The 22570-nt window shown below is 40.9% G+C and overlaps 1 protein-coding gene across 5 annotated transcripts; it reads left to right on the top strand.

Moving 5' to 3' along the window:
* Window positions 1-100: 100 nt before the first annotated feature.
* AAGAB (alpha and gamma adaptin binding protein) lies at window positions 101-21812 on the top strand. Of its 5 annotated transcripts, none has more exons than XM_082321462.1 (11): window positions 101-209; window positions 7035-7416; window positions 7777-7967; window positions 8934-9030; window positions 9816-9905; window positions 12265-12348; window positions 17109-17191; window positions 17900-17993; window positions 18805-18909; window positions 19422-19471; window positions 19996-21812. In XM_082321462.1, exons 2-11 carry the CDS (start codon window positions 7410-7412, stop codon window positions 20071-20073), a joined length of 879 nt encoding a protein of 292 aa, XP_082177588.1. In that variant the 5' UTR covers window positions 101-209; window positions 7035-7409; the 3' UTR covers window positions 20074-21812. The 5 variants fall into 5 exon arrangements, with proteins under 5 accessions (XP_082177588.1, XP_082177589.1, XP_082177585.1 ...); XM_082321463.1 differs by having other exon boundaries at window positions 112-209; window positions 7359-7416; XM_082321461.1 differs by having other exon boundaries at window positions 155-209; window positions 524-7416.
* Window positions 21813-22570: the final 758 nt, after the last annotated feature.

The following is a 22570-nucleotide window of genomic DNA, read 5'->3' as shown; positions in this document are numbered from 1 at the left end:
GCGGGGGGGGGGGGGGGGAGCGCACGTCAAACGGGGGCCGAGCCCGCTCTCCGGCTCCCCCCTCGCCGCCTCCCTCCCCCGCCGCCCGCAGGCGGGTGGTAGCGGCGGGGCCGGAAGGGGCGCGGCGGCGGGCGCCATGGCGGCGGCGGGGCCCTTCGCGCTGGTGACCAGCTGCGCCGCCGGCTTCGCGGCCGAGGAGCTCGTCAAACGTGAGTCGGCGTCGTCGCCGCGCTGCGGGACCCGGACGGGCGCAGCCGCGGGGGCCCGGCCCGCCCGCAACTGCAGGCCTCGGCCTGGCAGCTCCGCACCCCCAGGCCGGCCCTTCGGGGCAGCCGTGCTCGCCTCGGGCACCGTCCCCCGAGCGGCCGAGCCCCGGCCAGGGCGGCCGCCCGCCCCCCTGCCGGCCCCCGGGCCTGTGGCCCTCGAGGAGGTCGTCGGGGGCTTCCTTGTAGCTTTAAGGAAATGAGCTATTTAAGAGAGACCGTATAGAGCCGCGGATTGTGTGTTTTGTACCCGCTGACAGCAGGGAGCAGGCGATACCACCACCACAACCGACAGGGGAAGAAAGGAAGCCCCACATCCTAAAATGCTTCGTTACCCACTGGCCACTTGCCATGTCTTAGGTGTGAATAAACGGTCATAAGTTATACCTGGGCTAAATAACATGGGAATTACTTTGAGGCTGAATACTGCCTTCTTCAATAACAAATGACGAACAGATTCGTGAGACCAGGAGGTTTGCTGCTGGCCACTCTGGTCGTTCACAGAGAGTGCAAAAATGACCTTGTTTCACTGGGACATGTCAGTGGCCCAGCTGGCCCCTAGAACAAGGCGGGGACACCAGAGCAACCAGAGTGGCTCAGGAGTGTAGGCAAGGGAAAAACAAAAGCAGACTAAATACTGTCCCTCTGGTTTCATCTTTCCATTAACAAAGTGAACAGACTATCTTGGACCTCAAGGATAGTAGAATTTCTAAAATTCCTGGTGAACTCTTGCTTTACTCAGGCTTGCTTTCATGCATTAGACCATTTGTTGTCCCAAAGCAGAAGCACGAAAAAGGGAAAGCTAGAAAATTCTTCCTTTCTGCAGTTGTCAGAATTGTAGATTACACTCACTCCATATCAAATACATAGAATTCATTTTGTAGGAAGTGGTTTTCCTGGAACCCAGTTCCCCTTTTTATGGCTTGAAAAAGGGAACACAAGAGTAAGACCTGATGGCAGAGAACACTTTGGTGGAGTTTTTAGTAATTCTAAAATGAAGGGGATTCCAGGAAGGAGCTGTTCATATCTTGGTTTTGCCATTACAACTTGTTAGTACAGCCTTGCTTTTTAGGGAACTGTCATGAACACGTCAATGTGCATACTAAGATGTATAACTTAACACACCCACCCCCTTTTCTGCATTTTGGCTGTTTCTGAGTGAGATCTTACTTAGGACCTCATAAAGCAGAGGGCTGCCCCCAGGGGCCGGCTCCCTCCAGCTCATTAAACCACATTTTGAAACAAGAATGACAGTATAAGGTCTGCAGTCAAAGGCTACTCTGTCAAAGCAGCTGGATTGATATTGAATTGTTTGAGGATTCCATACCAAAGGTGATTATTATTGGTTGTTGCTTATTTTTGAGGAAGGTGTAAGCAAATTAGAAGGAATCATGCAAAGTTCTTGTAGGTTTCCTTTGATTATTTTTCATAGTGAAATTAAATAAGTAAAAAAAGGAAGGTGAGCAAAAAGCTTCATAGAAATGCAATTTAATCTGAAAATGTCTTAAAACTTAAGATTTTTTTTTTTTAAATAGTACTTACTTTGAAATGTCTAGGCCTCCACTGTTTTCCAGTACCAAAACTGGAGTCTTACAGATAGTCTTTGTGTCTTCTGATTGGGTTTCTCCACAAAAGACATTAAAATCTTCCTGAAAGAAACATGATCATTTACTAAAATAAATACCATGAGAATTTTAAGTCCCTGCTTTGTATAGCAAGTGAAATTACATCAGATCCAGGAGCATAAGCAGAACAAGCCTTGTAAAACATTCAAGGACATACTGGTAAGGACAAGGCAGCTGTGGCTGGCTACAGTAGGCTGGGCTAAAGGGTTTTGGTGGGTTGGCACAAAACACTGGTGCCGTTCTCAGAACTTGTGCTTTTGCAGTGTGAAAGCATCACACCAGGTTAGAGGCATTATTTGACAACGGTTTAGCTCAACACTGAGAACAAGACCATTACATGAGCACCTCTGAGGCAGTACAGTGTTTGAGATACAGCATGTATGGTTAAATATGCTCTTAAATACTGTGTTGGTTGGTAGAATCCATGTAGCGGTTGGGTTTTGAGTCTATGACATAAACATGAAAGAAAGCCCTTATCAGTATTATCACTGCTTTTGCCCCTGTGTTGCTGGATTTCCCTGGTACGTGCTCTTTCTAAGCAAACCTAGAAGTAGAAAGAAGCCGCTGTTCGGAGGTGTACGAGAACAGATTTCTCCTGCTGCCTGCTAGAACTTTCCAGGGTAATTACAAGGCTCTTTCCAGTGTTTTCATCCTGTTAAGTAGGAAATGGCTTGAGGATGAGAAGACTATTATGGTACACTTGCTAGCTATATTTTTATTCTTTCAAGTTGCTGTGGGATGCCCTGAATGCTTTATTTCATTAGATACTGTGGCAAAACAAAGCTATTTAAAATGCATGGAATAGGACTGGCTCTTGTCTTAGATATATTTATCACAAAATAAAACAGCAAATAAGATTGTTTTAGTTTTTAAAAATGCTGGCCAACAGATAAATTCTGTCTGATGTGATTCTCCTCCCCCCCCCTTTTTTGACTTTACCACTCCCCTCCTCCCCCACAGCAAAATATCTACCTTGAATGCATAATTCTGAGTTCTCTTTACTCCTTGTGTAATTTGCAGGAGTATTTTTATGGTGTATTCCACCAGGTGGCTCTCAAGGCCCAGAATGTGAGAACTACTTGGTGTACCTACCAACTAAGAGGACTTGGGATCATCTAGGGCATTGTAGAAAACTGAATTGTGTTCTTACAGCATGGATTCAATCTGAAAAACTCTAGGAAGAGTGATCAATACCTTAATCCCTTTGGAAAAAAAAAACTGCATAGAGGAGTTGTAACAATTCTGAAAAAATATTGCTGTTAAAGACACAGTATAGTAGAAGTGCTTAAATACCAGTTGGGTATTAGAGAACAGGGAACACTGCAGCAAGCAGCAAGAGATCTACATCTGGTTCTTTGATTATTATTCTGCTCCTTTCTGAAAAGTTATTTCTGGTCTCCAGTTCTCCTTCCAAAACAGTATTTGCTGCCTTGCACTAACAGAATACTTACTAAGCCTCTGTATTACAAAAAGGGAGCGAATGTTAGGTTTCACAATTTTGCCATGTCCTTTTTCTTGTCTTCTGAACCATAGTTTCATTTATCTTGTCTGTATGCAAGCTCATGAAATTAAAACTCAACAAGTTCAAATCAGTAAAATGAGCAAACATTTATGTAAATAGCTGAAATTAATTTCCAAAAGTATCAGTCAATTTTGTCCAATTTATTAAAAATTATAGATACTTGTGAGTAAAGAAAGGACACAACTAATGAATTTGCCAGAAAACACAAGCTACTGACTGACTGCCTGGAATTTAAAAAAAAAAAAAAAAACCAACCCTTTTTTCCCCTGGACAGATTCCACAGAAGTTTGGAAGTTCACTGAGCTATATGATACCAGTCCCTGTCAGTGACTGGACTGAGCCATGAACTGATCTCGTGTGTCAGTTGCTCTTGTGTTCCGAAATGGTTTTCTGATAGAAAATGGGCAAAGTGAGTCATGAACTGGGGTAAACTGGAGGAAGATAATTGTCCTTGTCCAGCCAATGTGGTGATCTTAGCGTAGGTGGGCGTTAGTACAGGGGCTTTGGAGGTTGCATAGGTGGGTAGTGCCAACGTATGCAGAAGGTAACGACCCGAGGATGATACTGGAGCTGGCTTAGAAATGGTCTGTTTGGTCCCTAGCCTCAAATAATTCACTGTAGATGAAGCTTCTATTGCTCTAAAATGCTTTTATACGGAGCTATGGGACACTGAAATACATTATGTCTTAATTAGTATTCAGCAGTTATTGGTAAGATTGTAAAAGTTACTTCGGTAAAAGAAGTGTCCAGCATTAGTAGTTGCAGTATTTCTTAGAGGACCTTGATCTCTAAATCGTGATTGTGAATGACACTAAGCAATGTTCTTTTGTGGCCTGAACTTTTCCACGTGTGTTTTTAGTACTCTTTAATGGTGATGCATTTGGAGTCCGTTTGCATTCCTGTCATCCAAACAAGCCACTTCTGCTCTATGAAAAGGCAAGCTAATTAAGTCAGCCCAGTAGGTCTGCCTACTGTTGTGGTCAGAGTGACTCAGTTGGTTTTCCAGGCTCTTTGGATGGCAAACCACTGACACTTTCAATGGCTGGGGAGTTTAAAATTAAAAATGAGTAACTCACTAGAGATAAGTTTGACAAGCCACCTCCTTTTTGCCATATTAATTTTCTAGACGTTTATTCTGTATCCAAATAAAAGTGAATGGGGTTTATTCTGACGAATATTCTCTAAAATTAGATATGAAACTATTCTGGCCAAATTTACTTTTTTCATTAAAATATAGGCTGTCTTGGAAAGAAATTCCTGGAATCCGGAGGTGGTAATGTAATCCTTAAAACTAGTTCCAACATGGAATATGTCCTTGACAACTCAGTTTGAGTTGCAGTGTTCATTTCTTTCATAGTCTCTGCTGATTTACTCTAAAGGCCCAAACCTAATTGGTCTAAGTGACTTTTGTAGAAGAGCACTATTCACAAGATACCCAAACTGCATTTAGTTTACTGCAGAACAGCCTGATAATTCACGGCAGGAATTTGTTACAATCCTACATGCAGGCTGAGACACACCGAGTCCGAGTTCTTTCAGAAGGTTCCTGCAGTCCTTTAAGTTTAGTGTGCAACATCCATTTTTACTGGGAGAGAAATTTCACAGGGGACTGGCAAAATCTCTTTGGATGAAGGATGGGTAATCAGAAGCACAATGGGATGAAAGACGACTGCTTAAAATACAGGAACAAGTAGCACATAAATGAAATGGGACATGTCCTCAATTCTTCTAGCAGTACTTTGAGGCCTAAATTTGTCCGTGAACTCTCTTGTAAGAAGAAAAAAAAAAAAATCACTTACAAAGCAAATGTGAAAGTTCTTTCATATCAGCTTTTGAAAGTCTTTCATGAGAAGTTCTTTCCTTTTGTATTCTTGCTAGGATGGCCAGCTTCACTGAGTGGCTTTTGAACTGACTTCCTTTCCTCACCGCGTTTTCCTCCCTTTGGCTTTGAGTCTTATTGCCAGTTTTCTGTGTTTCGGTAATTTCTATGGGCTCCTTTATTCTTAGCTTCTTGTGGCATTGACTTGCAATTCTGTTAGCTTGGAACTGATTTTTATTTAGTTATTTAACTGTCAAAACAGTAGTAAAGGGAAATTTATAGCATATTTTATGCAGCATTCAAAACCTCCAAACAAAACATCTGGTCTCCAGGGCAAAAAAAATTAAGATTATGCCTGCATTTGAAAAGCTAGGCAATAGATAATTCTGGAAAGACGAGGCATCCCTGTGTTTTGGGCACGTACAGTGACATTGTCTGCCTACCTTGTTTCTTCTCCCAGTTGCTGTAATTTTGGCACATTATATCTAAGCAGGGGGAAAGCTACCTCCATTGGCCCTAATACCCATTTAAAAGAAGCTCCTAGTCTAGTAGCGATTGGCACATATTAAAGAGAGTCCTGTTTACCAAACTGAATTATACCAAGTACAGCACTTAACATCTAGTCCTTCTGAAAGCTCCGGTTTTAAGCAGAAAAAAATAACTTGTCATCTACCAAAGTGTCTTTATTATGATAGAATATGTACGTTAAAGCTACAGATGTTTTAAAGTGACATGCTATCATTTGATGATCTGTTTTACCAATTAATCAGGGGGGCGGGAATAAGAGTAGACTTGATTTATTTGTGTAGCCTAAATTGAAAAGCTTGGGTTTAAAACTAACTGAAAAGCTCTTCTTGTGTTTCCCTGGCAGATGAATGCACAGGTGTTTGCTTCATGTCAGCAGAGCTAATGCAAGCAGGAGAGAGATACCTGCTGCAAAGTGACGGCAGTATTACTGGGCAGTGTTGCAGGGCAAGCAGAGATCCATGTATACAAGTTATTATAAGATAAGCATGGGAAAACAGCTTCTGTGTGCTACTGGCACTGGTGTGCGCTGCTTAAGAGTGATTAAAAACGCTGTGAAAGAATGAAAATCTTTCAAGATTACCAATTTTGGTTAGCTGTATTGGTAGTCTCTTCCGTATTCATATGAATAAGCTAGTGCCCTAAGAATACAAAGTTTAGAGTCAGGGTTCATTTGGTATTGACTCAGTGTCACCACCCCCAGCCCCAAGGTGACATGGATAGTCTTATCACAGCATAGCTTCTGACTGAAGACCAATCCCTCTGAAAACTATCGTCATCCAAATCAAAAAGTCAAACTTTCTTAACCTGGAAAAAGCATGTAGATGTGGCTTTTTTTTTTTGCTGCTGCCCCCCCCCCCCCCCCCCCAAAAAAAAAGAAACCTGAACAGAAGATTCCCTCCCAGGTTTCTGTTTCTGAGATCAAATTTCTCCCTCAGATTCCCTGTGTCCTCCTCCTTACCGCTGCAAATAATCCTTCTGGTTTAGATCTCCTCTGTGCTGCCTTGTCCATCATGCTTATTCACCAGTTAGATTTCTCAGGCGTTGCAGTTAGTTGCAAAAATCATTGAGCCTTTCTAGAGCAACCTTAGCAATGAGTTTTTCCTGCCTTTTTAGTGATAAGATATGTATAATTTCAAATTCACATCCAGACTATTTGGGGAACAGTCTGTTCTAGCATCTCCAGGAACTGTCTCTCAGTAACTTTAAAACATGACCCTTAAGATCTTTGACAACCTGTGTACTTTATTTCATTTTTTTTAACTCTTCTGATGCCCAAGGAAATGCTTGAAGACTCAGTCAATTTTCTGTACAATTGACCTGTGGTTTCAAGTGTCCATAGGTTTCTCCAGCCCGAAGAAGATATTCTGCCCTTTCCGGCAAGGTATAGATGGGATGCTCTGCTACTACCTATAATTCAACTCCACCAGGTGGCTGTCACGCTATGGGAGCGTGCGCTGTGAAGGTTGCTACCAGCACACGAAGGGCAGTGTTTAACACTACGTTATCAACGGACTGCCTTGGATTTTAATTGTCGGACTCCTACGTGGAATTTAATGGGAACTACAACTGAATTGTAGTAACTTGGTTTATTTTCTCATTAGTTACCTTCAGGTTTTGGTCACAGTCAAACAGTTCTTTACATCTGAACGAACATGCAAGGTTTGTTTCTGCTGTAATAAAGTCTAGGTATTCTCTCTATACATCCTGTTTACAGTTAGCAAGTTTGAGACTAACACTTTAAAAGGCACTTCCAGGAAAAAAGGCTTGCTTTCTGAAGAGCTTCTGTACCATATTTTGTTTTGAAAGCTAGATAATAAACTTTTTTGAAACTAAACTCTTTTGAAAGCTAACTAAAACTTAGGACAGAGTAACAAATTGAGTTTGAAGCTTTAAAGATCTTAAATATATACTGTTTATTATATAAAGATGGCTCTGTATTGGCATTGTATCAAGCTTCTCTAGATAAATTATTTTCTTGATGCTGGCTTTATCATGTCTCATTCATTTTCTTTTATACAGGTATCACAGGAAAAGATGACCTTAGTGTGGGTGCAACTACAAGTGGAAGCGTTAATTTTTACCCCTGGACAATAGATAATAAATATTATTCCGCAGATATTCACCTCTGCGTAGTACCAAACACATTTCTTGTTACTGGAGATATTGCTGAATCTGTGCAAGCATTTGTTGTGTACTTCGACAGCACAATAGTAAGACTCTTCTGCTTCATTCTACTGCTTTATCTGTATGATATATTTGCCTTATCACAGCGATAACCACAAATTATATTCTCTTCATCTCGTGCCACCCATTCCTTTTAGGCTGTTCTATTAATTGTCAGTAGATCAATGTTAAATTTTGCCTGCTAACAATGGAAGTAGTTTCCTTCCCCTTTACTATTATACTCCAGCTGGAAGAGAGGTTTTCAGGATGCAAATATGCCACTAAGTTAGGCAAATCCTCCTCCAGCCCACCACCTCCAGCTTTACTCCTAGCTGATGCTAGTTCAGAAAGGCTGCTTTAGGATAGCCAAGAATGAGGGAGCTAAATGTGAGATTCAGTGCTATCATTTTACCCAAAATTGTTTCTACTAAGCTGGCAGCAGTGAAAACAGTGCTTTAGCAAAAGCCAGGAAGATTCCAAGACAAAAAAAAAATTCTAAATAAAGAACTGTTTTTCACCACAGATGGGAAAGGATGCATACCACACATTCTGCAAAGATACCTTTAACCAGACATCTCAGGGCTGTCTCAAAATAAACGAGAGCAATGGGATTAGTTCACCAGCCCCCGTAACATGCACTTTAGTGTAGAAGATGTAGTAGCTGCACATTAAACCCGAGATGTGCTCAAAATTAAATACTCATGATTAGCCTTAAGTAAAAATCTTTCCTGATCTACACTAGGATTGCATGATATTAATATTAAACATGAAAAGGAGGTCCAAGGCAGTAGGATTAGCTCATCTCTAAGGGAAGTCAAGAATCAGAAGGAAGTTGTGTATAAGTCAACTACTCCGATTAGAACACAAGTGCCTTAAACATACTTGACATACAGCCTAGCATAGTTCCTCACCTCATTGCTTTTATTCTAATACTATTAACGATTTAAAACTAGTTTAAAAACTGAAGTATTTGAGGATGTATTCCAAAGAACTTTCATTTTTTTCCCCTTCAGAAATCTGGACTTGATAGTGTCGCTGAATGGCTTCCCCTGACAGAAGAGTGGTTACCAGAAGTCATGATCCTGGTTTGCAACAGAGTCTCTGAAAATGGTACGAAACCCAAAGAAGTTCCAAACTGACTTAGAGTTATTAACCTTGCCTAATAATTTATTTTCTAGTTAAATCAGCACAATTGTTTCTCAAAATGTGTCAGACTGGGCTTGAGATTTGAGAAGAGCCAGGTTACTCTCATGACCAGAAACAGAAGAGTCTTAAGCTCGTTGTGGTTAAAACTGAATCAGAATTTTACAAGCTTGCTTAAAATGAGCTCTGCGTATCCCATTCCTAGTATGCCAGCATGCACTGCAAGGTAACTGAAAAGGCATTCATGTTACTGGGTGTGCATGATCCTCTCTGGTGAAGAATGAGGATGACTGTTGGTTGCTTAACTACAGTGGAAAGTACGTTCATCCTTTTTGATTGTTTGGACATTAAATACGCATGTTTGCTTTGGTTCCAGATTAGTACATGCAATACAACAGAAAGCTGGAAGGCGCAGATACCTCCCTGCGACTTTCAACAGATTCAAACCTAGAGTTAATAGAACTCTTCGTTCACTGTGGCACTTCACTTTCATTTCCCTTTGAGTACCCACTGCAAAACCATTTGCTTGTATGATATTTGAAAAAACAATTCAAAGGAGGAGTTTAACTCTGGAGCTTTTGGAATCAAATTCAAAGTGAATGGAGGACCCACGCCAGCTACTATATACTTTTTTCCCCATACAATCCGGAATAAGCAAACAACTGAGGGAATGAAATGCAGCTAAAGATTCAACTGCTGATATTGGTCTCACATGTGTATGTTTAGTACGCATTTTTGTTTCCCAACTTTAGGTGTTAACAGACAGAAAGCTCAAGAATGGTGCATCAAGCACGGCTTTGAACTGGTAGAACTTAACCCTGAGGAGCTGCCTGATGAAGATGGTAGGACTGCTACTTCTGTTTTAATTTTTAGAACGAAAAAGCATACCAAAATAATTTCTAAACAATTGCAAGGGACATAACTTTATTTACGTGCTACATGATTACAGCATGGAACGCTCCCAGTTGGTGAGGCTTAGTCTCAGCTATAAAAGGTCAGGAGGACAAGGAGGTTATTTCCTCCAAGAAATTCCATTTGTCTCCTCCCAAATACAGCTGCTGTTTATGTAGCACCTACACAAAAATAATATCTGCTCCTTTTTCTGGCACTAATCCTAGGACTGTATTGATAGATGAGAAGCATTTATATTCCACTTTGGAAATAAATCTAAAAAACAACCACCAGAAAGATGCACAAGGGCAGGAAAATTCTTTGTTTTTTTTAAAAAAATACTTTTAAAACTATTGTACATACCAGGGGAAGATAGACATTATTCAGACAGTGACACGATAGGCTGAAAAGGGGAGATGGTTAAAAACATTTTAGAATTGCATGCTGTGCTACACAGGAAATAAACCAGTTTCAAAATCACTGGCTGACCATATGTTTATAGCTTGAAAAAACCCATCAAGCAAAGTCAAAAGTGTGATGTGTGATGTTCCACTCTTGAAAAGTGACTATGCACTTCCTGACAGCCTTATCAGCATCAGCCTTACCTCCTCATTTCAGTGATACAAAAAAAAAGTATTTACATCTTACCTCTATAGAGCCAAAATGAGATAACTGACTCCATTTCCAGGCTTGAGTCGGATTAGTCACTAACATTTGCTCTGTTTCAGGTTCACCAAGTACACAGCTCTCACCAAAAATAATCTAGTCTAAAGGCCTAAGCTAGAACTCAAGTCCCACTCCTTCCCTGCTTTAAAGGCCTAGATAAAAATTGTGTCTGAGTAGCTAAGATCACCCCTTCTCCCCCCACCATGTCTTTAAAGATACATTTCTTTTTGGCACTTTGGTAGTCAGGCAGGAAGGGATACACATACTTCTGATTTACAGAAACCAGAAAAATCAGAAGTGGACACCCCTTAGACTAAAGTTTTTTTATGAAATGCTTTAAAAGGAAATACTAGTAACATTAAGTCAAGTTTTTTTTCTATTGAATAATTGTTGTAAAGAACAAGCTATTTACTGTTTAAATAAAACAAGTAATGGGAATAATAATAGCTCAGGATGTTAATCTTTGGAGCATTAAGATCTATGTTCTTTCCTGGATTTTTAATATGGGAGTTGATTCACTGTGACTCATGCATAGGAGGAAATGTGTTCTACTGACTAACATATTTACCCCATAAACACACTGTATGAATTACTTACAAAAGATAAAATGGATGCAGTAAACATACTGGGCCAATATCTGTTCAAAAATATTTCTGGCATTTCTGGCAAAAAACATTCTGGCAGCTCATCACAGACGAACCGGACCTCTTGCTATGACTACACTGTCAATCAGTTGTGCAGTAAGGACAAGAACTCTGAGTCTCTGGATAGCAAGACTGATACAAAACCAAAGAGCAGTGTCATAGAGGGCAAAATATTTGATCTAAGGGGTCATAGACAGCTTTAAATGAATTAAAGGCAGTTGCAATTACTACACCTGTCCCTGAGTCATCCTAGAAGAGTTTTAAGCAATCACGTTTTTGTATCCAAAGGGTTTGGTTTTTTTTTTCCCCCTATTGTTTTGAGACCTGCACAAACATGGGAAGCTGACTAAACTGAGAAAATGGGAAAACTTACTTCATGAAGTTGCATCAGATCTATTCAGTAAATAAGTTGAAGTCCAAATAATGCTTTCCCGGGTCTTTGAAGTTACTGTAATTCACAGGATTACTGGTACGCTTGGAGTTAGATGTTGTGAAGATAGCTTTACAACGATCATTTTCATTTTTAACAAGCACCGCACCTTTTTTAAATGGTTGCCTCGAGTTCTTTACTTTCTAAAAGAAGGAAAATTAATTCTAGCATCTATTTTTATGCCATACAGCTTTCTAAAAGATCTTGGGGTAAAAGCAACAGCAACTTAAAAATTGTCTATTACTATTAAATTTACTTATATGTTATTTAACGACATAGGCCTCATGCTAAATATTTAACAAAACGCCACTCAGAATTTAGATCTCCCTACAAAAGGCTGCGAGCTCACAGTTCGTAATAGCTGGAAGCCTAGGCCAAGAAGTGAGGGACTCATTTATTTTGGTTTGGCCTCTCATGAAGCAAAGGCAAGAAATCTGCATTTCCTAACAAAACGCATATTGATTGTGATAAGATAGGACAGGGATTCAGACACAGACCTTCTTACTTTCAGGCACGTAATGGGTTTTGGTCTAATTGTTAGGAGTGCAATGTCTTTGTCTTTTGCTTTAGATGACTTTCCAGAGTCGACCGGAGTGAAACGAATTGTGCAAGCTTTGAATGCCAACGTGTGGTCCAACGTAGTCATGAAGAGCGGTATGTAACACAGGTTCCTCTTACATGAATTCTGGAGAATGCAAGGCCTAGAGGGCTTAGTATTTTTAGCAAAAGTTTAAACTGAGCAGCCACAGTGCCACTACTACTGCCACTGCATCAGTATAAAGAGAACTAGACCACCCTCAACCTTCTCCATGGAACAAGTAAGGTTTCAGGTATTGCTTTCATTGTCCCTTGACACACAGGGAAACCTACAGGCAGTGGGTGAGATTTTTTCCTGTTTCAGCATCTGTTCCTGTTCCCTCTGTACTTGGACTTGCTCACTACCAATAACTTCAGTTAACTATTCCACTGACTCTTCAAATTCCAATGAAAAATGAAAGCTTGTTTCACCAAACTCTAGCAGCAAATAGCTAGTCGTTATCAGCTCGGTCTAAAAACTGATACATAGTTTAGTGTAGAAGACGAGTGTTAAATTCCAACTTTGTTATAGTTTTTTGAAAAAATATTTAAAACAGGGATGAGAATAGCAAGTGCAGAGATGAGATTTGGCAAAGAAGTGATTTCAAATGTCTGTTGAAGGACATACTAAGTGCATTGCAAGAAGGACTGTCTTCCCTGCAGAAAACCCCACTTGAGTACATGAAAGCCACAGAATCTTTTGAAAACAATGCAAAAAGAGGCAACCCCAGATAATTTCCTGCAGATAACTGATTATCAGGTAGAGCTAGAATTTTGGAAATATCACTTTAGGATTAGAGTCATTAGAAAAGGAAACGCTGTGGCTAACCCAGAGTTACTGCAAGTGTAGATACTTCCATTTATTATTCCATTCCTTTAATTACCTTTCTAATAACACAGGCTGTTGCAGGAAATGTAGGAAGATTGAACTCCTGTGGAGTGCTTGGCCTTACGTTTCTTATTTCACAAAGTCTCATCCCACTAGCAACCTTCCAATGTCTGTCTGCTCCCTAATGGACAATTTTCCGCTGTTGCAGCTTCTTCCTTACTATGTCTTTTAACTGCGTAATGATTTCAAGTGCTGAGAGGCTTCTGCTAGTTCCTATAACTGCAAGATGGTTACTGGGACTCAGTACAACTAGGATGAGAACTACTAACCCAATAATATTTTCTTATTTTTTTCTTTAAGGTAGCCTTCTGAGTATTTCTCATACCACATCAGAATGAGGTTAAGGTTGGTTCTAACTTAATGGAACCATTGTAGAAAAATTGGTACCCATTTGAGATGGTGTAAAGTTCTCTCACTAGCACTAAAACTGTTTTCTTAACACTGTATTTCCTGCATTTGGCAGATGCCACATTACAGAAGAACAGAACTTAGTCATGTGTTCAGTTCTTCGTGGGGTGGAAATTCCTATGCATCATTAGTGTGTTCTGTAAAGGTCAGGCTCCTTGAAAATCCAGAGCTTCTATCTCCGCAATACAGAAACCACATAGCATTGATGCAAGTTACTACAAACCCCTCAGGAAGAGAACTATATTTGGAAGTTGTTGCAGCTGACTGTGCCTTCAAAGAGAAATCGTTGAGCTCATTTTACTTAAAATAAAACTTTTTACAACCTGTAATGTATCTTTTGTTTTCAACTTCCTCCTGATCCTGGAAACTGGCCGCCATCTAGATCAAACTGTAGCTTTTCTACTGAAATACTATAACTGCTGGTCATTTAGAAACTATGCAGTCATGCTTCATGCAAAGATTTTTCATAGAGTATCAGGTATTTGTGTAGCAGTAAAGGCTTATAGCACTGTTAAGTGTAGCCATCCAAAAAGCCAATGTTACAGCGCTGCCTTACTTCAGCTATCTGTTTGTATGAGAATTTAAGTTTACAGACAGAGCAGGAATGACTTTCAAGTACAAGCATTAAACCCACATTATTTTAAGGGGTTCTATCTTAAACACAGTTCTTAAGTTGTGAAGTAGTTTTTTCACACGCCTATTAAGAAAATTCTTGACCTTTTGATTTTTTTTTCCTCTAACCATTAAATACATTCATTCTCACACCAATTCATAAAAACAGGTGTTAAATATAGCATAGTTGAATTACAAACATTTTTACATCGAGTAATAGCACATGCTTTGAGAGTAAATAAAGCAGTATTGTCTCTACTAAAAGAAAAACAAGCAGTCTTACCTGAGAGTCTCCAGAGGGCAATTTCTTTTTGCAGTTGGTATAAAGTGGTTGGTTATCCAGGCCTCAGAGCTCTCTTTAATCTGAGAATCAGGTGGTTTTCCTTCCCTTGTGCTGCAGGGCACAGTAGTTGCTCAGCAAACATCTTCCCCCCCCCCCAAAGGTTGTCTGTAGCTGTCCCTTCAGGAGCAAAGGCAGGTGACCTAGACAGCAAGAGGAGAAGCAATTCACTGCCCTCTGAAAGAGGCTCCTTGGCCACTTCCCTGCCTAAATACGGGCTCAGTGGTCCCAGCTGAAGCTGGTTCCCGAGGGTGGGGCCAGTAACGAGCCTGGCTCACTTTGCAAAGAATGGGCCTGATTTAGGGGAACTGTTTAAACTTAGTTATTTAAACAAATTATGAATGTTGACTTTTTAATTCCAATTTTGTATGGAAGTCAGGATCACCACACATCAGCTAGAGGCAGACTATGGAAGACTAATAGAGAAAGAGAGTGGAAAACGTTTTGCGATGAAATGAGCCTATATGAGCCTGGAAGCCATGCCCAGAGCACGGCGTACCAGAGCTCCGCGGCTATCGATGAGTGACACCTGTGAAACTCGAGAGACTCCGTCATAACGCAGCCACTACAATAAGTTGAGTGAGATAATTTTTGGCTTTGCTGCTGTCAGAACACTGTGTAAGGCATCACCCACTTCCTGAATTGCACCCAGAAGTTGAAATAATTTTTACATCCAATAAAAAGAGTTTATAGGAAGGCTTTTTCAAGGGTGTGCCTGCAACCAAGTGTTATGTCTACCACCTCCCTAACCACCGATCCAGAAACAAATCGCTGCTTTGCAGAGATCCCTGCTGTAGATTCCAGTACTTTCTAACGAGGACAACATTTTGTAATTACGCTGGCTGAGGTTTTGTGCGTGTGGTGGTGGGCGGGATGGAGCCCCTGTCATTTTTCTGTACAGGATGAACGCTAATAGATAGGAAAGAGGTACCTGATGAGGTGACTTCATCCACCCCGCTGCCAGTGTGGGAATGGTCTCGCTCAAGTACATGCTGGACTGCAGTGCCCAATCTAGCTTCAGATGACTCAGAAATTGGCTAAATGTTCATCTTTACAGCTTCTCTGAAGACAACTCTTCGCTCAGCCTGCTGAAACATGGGGAAGACGCTTTGTTTTGGGTTGTGAGTCCCAATCTTTTATCACTCAAATGCCTGTTAATTTAGCTGGCGGACTTCACAGGCGCTCACATGCCTTGCAACTGAGCATTTTTAAGGCGATTCATTTGGCTCGACTGAATCATTTCTTCCCAAACCTTTGGCGAGTGATCCGTTAAAGCAGTAAAACTGTAGAAAACAGAGCCAGTTGAAACAAGTACCTGCTGGGGGGGAGTACGAGGGGAGAAGAGGGCTGGGACAGGACACACGTGGGCCTAAGTACATGGGGAAGATTATTACCCAGGAAATGAGGTCTTAGTCATTCTCTAATGGAGACGTGTTTACATGTTTTCTAGAGAGCTGATGGTTTTAGTTACACATTCAGCTCTTCGAAATGAAATTTGGTATAAATGGCAAGTAAATTTGGACAGTGTGTAAAAATGACATCATCTCAACATTTGAGTCGAGAGCTTAGTCATTAGTGTAATATTAATTTAAAACACATTTTTTTAAAAAAAGTAAACTTAATCTTTTTTCTGGCACAGGTCATTGTTTCCTGGCTATTTGTAGTATGATAACTTAATACTGTTTTTTTTTTTAGTTGACTAAATACTATGATTTTCAGAAAAATCTCCTGAGTCCTCTGTGTAACTGCAAATATTTACTACTCAATGCAAGGCCAGCAGAAAACATGGCTTAGAAAAAAAACCTAACCCATAATATCACCTATTATGCATACATTTTTATGTAAAAAAATAAAGTTTTAAAAATACAGTTAGTTTAATTTTAAAATACTGTACTGTAGCTAGTCTCTTAGATGAAAAAGACGATTGTTTAGTTTTAGGTTTGAATTAAAACTTTTTTGTTTAGGTTGGATTTTCAAATACCATTGAAATACACAGTAGGTGAGCAGATGTGGAAAGCCCGAAGCAGCTTGCAGTGTGAAGCAACATTGGATTTGATGGCTGGGTCCTTCCACGAATTCCGAATTAGATATTTTAAAGTTGCCTTTGCCATTGCTGTAGCGCTCAACCTATGTAGACAATATCAGATAAGCAAAAGCACTCGTTGCATTTCCTGTATTTAACCACGATCTCAGTGCTGCTTCCCATGGACGGTGAAACCTGGTCCGCTGAACGCCAGTAACAGCAAATGCTGCTGCTGCATTTTGAAAACCGCCTTGTTTGGAATCGGAAGAGCTTTGCCGGACCAAATCCTGACAGAGCAGTGACTTCAAATAAGAAAAAAGAGCTCACATCTCTTGTGGCTTACGCGTCTATTCCCTGTTGGTAATGTTTAGCAGTAAATATTGTTAGTATACTTTAAAAAAAGCTTAGAGACTAGGAAAAGTTTCTGCTTAAAATAGTGCACTGATAGAGTTTTACAGGGTGCTGTGTGTGTCTTCGCTGAAATATTCTCTATCCCATCTGGGCAGTGACAACTATTTGTAATAACTTTGCGGGTTCTGTCCAGCTAACAGCTGTTTTGTTTTCAGACAGGACCCAGGGCTTTGGTCTTCTCAGTACGTTAGCAGGTGCGAACTGTAGCATTGGGTCAGAAGAGAACCAAGATACAGAAGTAAACAGTAATTCCTATTTCTTGTTCTTTGCTCATACTGTTTTTGCGTTGCTCTTTCCTGTTGTCACACTTGGTGGGGGGGTGGTGGGGGCTTTCTTTTTTTTTCCTCCTTTCTCAAGGGATGCTTCACAGCCTATTGCAATGTATGTTAAAGAAACATTTCTGATGTCTGAAAAACAGACATTTTTCTTACAAGTCCTCCTGAGACAGTTGTTCCTAGGAGCTGTCACCTCATGGCTGTGAGCTTGCTGTCTTTGAGGACATGGCCTCAGAGCTCATCGTTTTACCTGGAGATGCCCGATTGTGTGCTCAGTCTGGAAAGCTGTTGGGTGTTGATTGCACTGACTTCAGCACTGTGTAAATGCTTTACCCCATACGAACCACTGGAGCCGAGGAAAGATTATTAAAAGCTCCATTCGAGATGTTGTTTTTCATTAATATCCAAGAGCAGTGTTTTGTGCAAAACAAAAACTATCACTTGATAGTGTTATTTAAAACAACAACAAAGCTATCGGAGAAAAGCATGTAGCACCTACGTCCAGTGCTGCAAAAGTGGCTTTTTATAACATACGTGGTACAGGTTTTGCAGTAACAGTTGAAGATAAAGCGTAAGCTTTTGAAGTCAAAACAGGAAGCGCCTGATTTGCTGATGATGCTTTTTAGGTTCACAATTATATTATACTCTAATACCTGTTTGTTTCCTGACAGTCCAATCCACCATCAGCAGACAGAGAAGAAGCCCATTTAGACAACAGAGAAGATGGAGCTAGCACAAACAGCCTGCAGATGGACAGCATTGTAGGTAAGCTCATCCTCTCCTTGGAGCAGGCACCCCTGGCTGGGATGGTCCCAGAAAGCCCCTGGCTTTTTCTCAATGAAAAGTATGGCATAAATGCGCTTGGCAGAGCCAGCAGAGGCTAATTGTTTAGTCTTTAGGGTTCTCCTCCTTGAAAAAACGGGCCCAGGTTTGGGTGGGACAGAGCCCTGGCAGTACTACCAACTGGAAACATTCAGATCTGACTTTGTCAAATTTTCTGATGCGCGTATTGTGTATATTGTGTCTATCTAGAAACATCTTTCTAAGAATAAACTTTCAAGCTTTATGGTTGCAAGGAAAAATATTACAGTTTGACCCAGCAGGCGGTGAATGAAGCACACTCTACTTGGGTCGGTCCTAAGAGGTTCAGGTGTTTTAAGCGACAGGTCCTTAAATAATTGCACCATTCCAGGAGATGGGACTTTCTTACAAGTTTTATGTGGAGATTTTCTAATGGTTGGGTGTTGTTAGTTGCGGTCTAAGCGTAGTCTCATTACTCTTTAATTTACTCCGTGGCTGTTGCTAGACAGATCATTTTGTAATAACCAAGAAACCTTAAATATTGGATGAACTCAAAAACACTCTTGCAATGTAATGTATCAAAATTAATTACCACTGTAATGATGCCATGAGTTGTCTGTATGAACAATCAGTAAATTAAATGTTTCTTTCCCTCCTATGGGGTTGCAAACAGGGTTTGCAGATGTTAAAATACTGTTTTTATTAGAAAGGCTTTCATACCTGCTGACAAAACAGAATAATTTACTTTAAACCAACCTATATGCATTTATTTCAGATCCCATGTTAGATATGGACATTCAAGAGTTAGCCAGCCTAACCACAAGAGACGGTGACCTGGAGAACTTTGAAAGGGTGTTTTCAAAGCTGAAAGAAATGAAAGGTAAGGTACCAGGGAGAGACGTCCTGAGCTACGTCGCTGATTTGAATCACTCAAGGGCATGAAAGCCAGTGTGTGAATTGGGAAGACTGTACAAATTCCCGTTCTCCTGTCTGAGGTTTTTTATAAGTAGCCGATCTTTTCATTAATTTGCCCTTCACCTTGACAGTGCTTTTGAAAGAAGTAGATATTGCTCAGCTGACTGCTGTCACGCTGATTTTGTCCACCGTGAACTGATGCTACGCAGTTTTCTGCAAGCAAGCCTTTTTTTTTTTTTTAGCTCTACAACTGTGTGCCACTCTTGCCGTTTAAAGCTACAAATGTTTGAGATGAAATCCAGTGTGCTCAGAAGCATCGGCTTTCTGGTGTTCGGGAATTGCAATTGCTCTGACTAAATACGATTCTTTTTTTACGATCTTAAACTAGTTTCTTGGTAGTCCCCTAAAACCAGCTGCAATAGGTGTTTCTCTCCCTGCTCCTGAGGTTGCCAACCTAAGTCGTGTTCTTTTTCACAGATAAAGCTGCAACGTTGCCTCATGAACAAAGAAAACTGCACGCCGAAAAGGTGAGGTTTTGAAATTGGCATTGAAGTTATTAAAAAAGGGGTTTTCCCTTCTAAGCCGTAGTTACTTCTCTTGTAGAGTTCCTGTGTTAAGAGTAGCAAGAACAAACCGTGCAGTCCCAGGGAGGACTGTCTGGTATCGCCCAAGAACTGAATAACAAACCTGGAATTTTGAAACACCAGAAAAAGCTTTCCCCTTCCAAAATTTCTGAAACGAAGGCCCTGCAGTCACTGAGGGTGTAAGCCAGCTTCCACTGAAGTCAATGAAAAAGCCTTGATCTCAAGGAAAATTTAATCGTGCCTTAATTAGCACAAGTTTTGCATCATATATGCCTCCCATGAATTCTAAATTATTGCCTCTGTGTTGCTGAAATGTCTTAACTTCAGAGAGGATTAGCATTGTACCGAGAGACATGGTTGCTAGATTTAGCTGCTGCTCAGTTTCTATTTTTTGGATGGCAAATCCAAAATCTTCAGTCATTTGCGGGGAATTTTTCTCCCTGTCCCATCTGTTTTTCCATTGTTAGGTGGCCAAAGCATTCTGGATGGCAATCGGAGGAGACAGAGATGAAATTGAAGGTCTCTCCTCGGACGAAGAAAACTAAGTTCTGCTGGAGCTGTAAGCGACAGAGCAGTCCTGAAAGAGCGCTCTTTTCCTGCAACGCGCGTTTATTGTGAAAAGCCCCATTTAGCTTTAGCTGCTTTCTTTGGTTAAAGGATTCGCTGTATCATTGTAGTAAGTAAGTAACACATTCCACAACACCTAATGGTTAGAGTGGTTTTGTCTGACTGTTCATTTATTCTCTCTCAGAGAGTTTCGGAAGGCGATGCATGCAGTTAGAGGAAATAATAATTAGTTTACATTTTTCAAATTAACATTTTCATTGTTTCCTCTTTGGAGTTTAAATAAACAAATTTACTACCAGTGATCTTTCTACATATGGCTGGTGGTTGTTAAGTGACTACTTAATTCTAAACTCAACATTTTAGATGTAGGCCTGTTTGATGTTTTTATGTAGCTTTATAGCTGACTTACTAGTTAAAACAAACCAGATTTATATGAGCCATGAAGAGAAAGCTGCTGAATTGTACCCTATTGTGGGATGCTATGCCAAGGCTGCAAGGTTAATCCTGCTGCGTGCCAAAGCTATTAAAAATGGCCCACAGGCTTTGAATTCTGTTTGTGTGTGTAAGTATGTGGTCCTTCCCTGGCAAGTCAGGTGTTGTGCCACACTCCCGGGGTTTCCATTAGAAACTAAATTTGGGATTAAATGCAAGACAGATTTTTGCTGCTGTTCCAGGGGTGAAGTTCCCTGCCCAAACCTTCTGCAAGGCTTGGCCTCCAAGGCCTGGCAGAATGCACAGACCTTCTGCTGGTGGATTCTGTCCTAAATACCTGAAGAGAAAAGCTCTGATTTCAAACCCCCGCCCCGTCACCTGGTGCATTTCTTACAGCCTTACGCTCCTGTGTGTTCCTTAGAAGGCACCAGAGTACAAGTCTCAAATTGCTGCTTCATGGTATCAAGGGATAGAAAAAATGCGTTTGTCCTTAGATTTCGTACGTTGTCTTCTGCACAGTCACACAGTCAGACCCACTGGCGAGTGTAAACATGGAAGCGCTAGGAAAAGAAGAAGGAAGACGTAGGCTGGTGAGGGAGAGAGAGGAGAAAAGGCAAATGCCATCCTGTCTCCTTTTCTGCTGCGGTCGGTTGTGATACAGTCAGCAGATCAGTGGAAAGAGGTGGCCAACAGATGCCCTGCTGGAGAACCAGGCCTTCTCGAGTGCTTGTCTGCCATCCCCTGTGAAACAGCATGTATTTTCCCCAAGAGCATTTCCTTATCAATCTGAAAATATGCCGTGTTCAGCAATCTTATTTAGAAATTTTGAAATTAATTTTCCCAATGTCTGTTTTTTCATGTCAATAAATTTCGTGAGTCTTGAGACAGTGCCTTTCCATAAATTATTTGACAGCTTCAAATTTTGAAAGCACTTTCACAGTGGTTCTTGACATCCATCGCCTCTCCTTTTAGGATTAAGCAAAGCTAAAATAATAGGCTTCTTAGAATGCTGTAAATCATTTCCTGGGTAAAAATGGCAGCGTTTTCAACTCTTAAGAAACAGAACTGAAGCCTTGTTAGCGGTTTGAAAAGCATTTCTCATACAAAGACCGAGCAGTAGCTCCACCATAGTCAAACACCTATTTTTAAGAAGAAGCGTTCCTTTGACAGGGATACGTTGAAGGAACCGCAGCCACCGGGGCCCCCTCTTGAACCGAAGGACACAAAGCAGCTGCCGGGCCTTGCCCTGACTTTGCCATCTCCTCCCCTTTTTCCCCAGCACAGAGAGCTGTAACAAAGAACCGAAGGTGGTTCCTTCCAAGTAGGGAACAGTTTTCCGTGTTTGCTTCTTGGTAGCTGAAGACTTTTTTTTCCTTTCTAAGTATTTGTTGTGCAATAGCGATAAATGGCAAAAGTGCAGAGCAGATTAATTGAACGAAGTGAAGAACATAATGCACTTCAATACTTCATAAAACCAATTCTTTATACATGTGATATGTATGTGACAGTTTATTTAAATTTAATAAAATTATACAAATTAAAATCAAGTTCTTTGCTGCCTTTTTACAAGGTAGTAGCAGCTAAATTCCCATAAATGATGCCTTATCCCAGGAATCAGAATTACCAGTTGGGGAACACACTTCAGCCTGTTACAAATAGGAGGAGGAGATTTGTGTTATAGGAAATATATCCTGGAAAGAGTCACAGCTCTTGGTGCAGACGGTGACGAGAACAAGTCTTTGAACGCGCAGGGCAAGTATTGACAGGACAAGCGAGCGTGATTTGATCGGAAGAACAGGGAGTCTGGTGCAGCAGGAGTCAGGCCTGATAGCCCCCTCCCGCAGGGAAGGCGTCCACGTTGCTTCTGCCTAAGGTTTGCACAGATCATAGTTTGGTGCAGGTCTTGCTAACATGCTAAGAACTCTTTCGAATATGGTGTTGTTGTAAATGTGTGTCTTGTTTGTAGATGCAGCCTGTGCTTTAAAAAAGCACGATTCGTCAAGGTAGGGAGTGTGGCTAGGAGATATTAGGAAACAGTTTTAA

This window comes from Platalea leucorodia (assembly GCF_965183815.1).
Source record: "Platalea leucorodia genome assembly, chromosome: 9".
Lineage (NCBI taxonomy): Eukaryota > Metazoa > Chordata > Aves > Pelecaniformes > Threskiornithidae > Platalea > Platalea leucorodia.
This window is presented reverse-complemented; position numbering and strand designations above follow the sequence as displayed.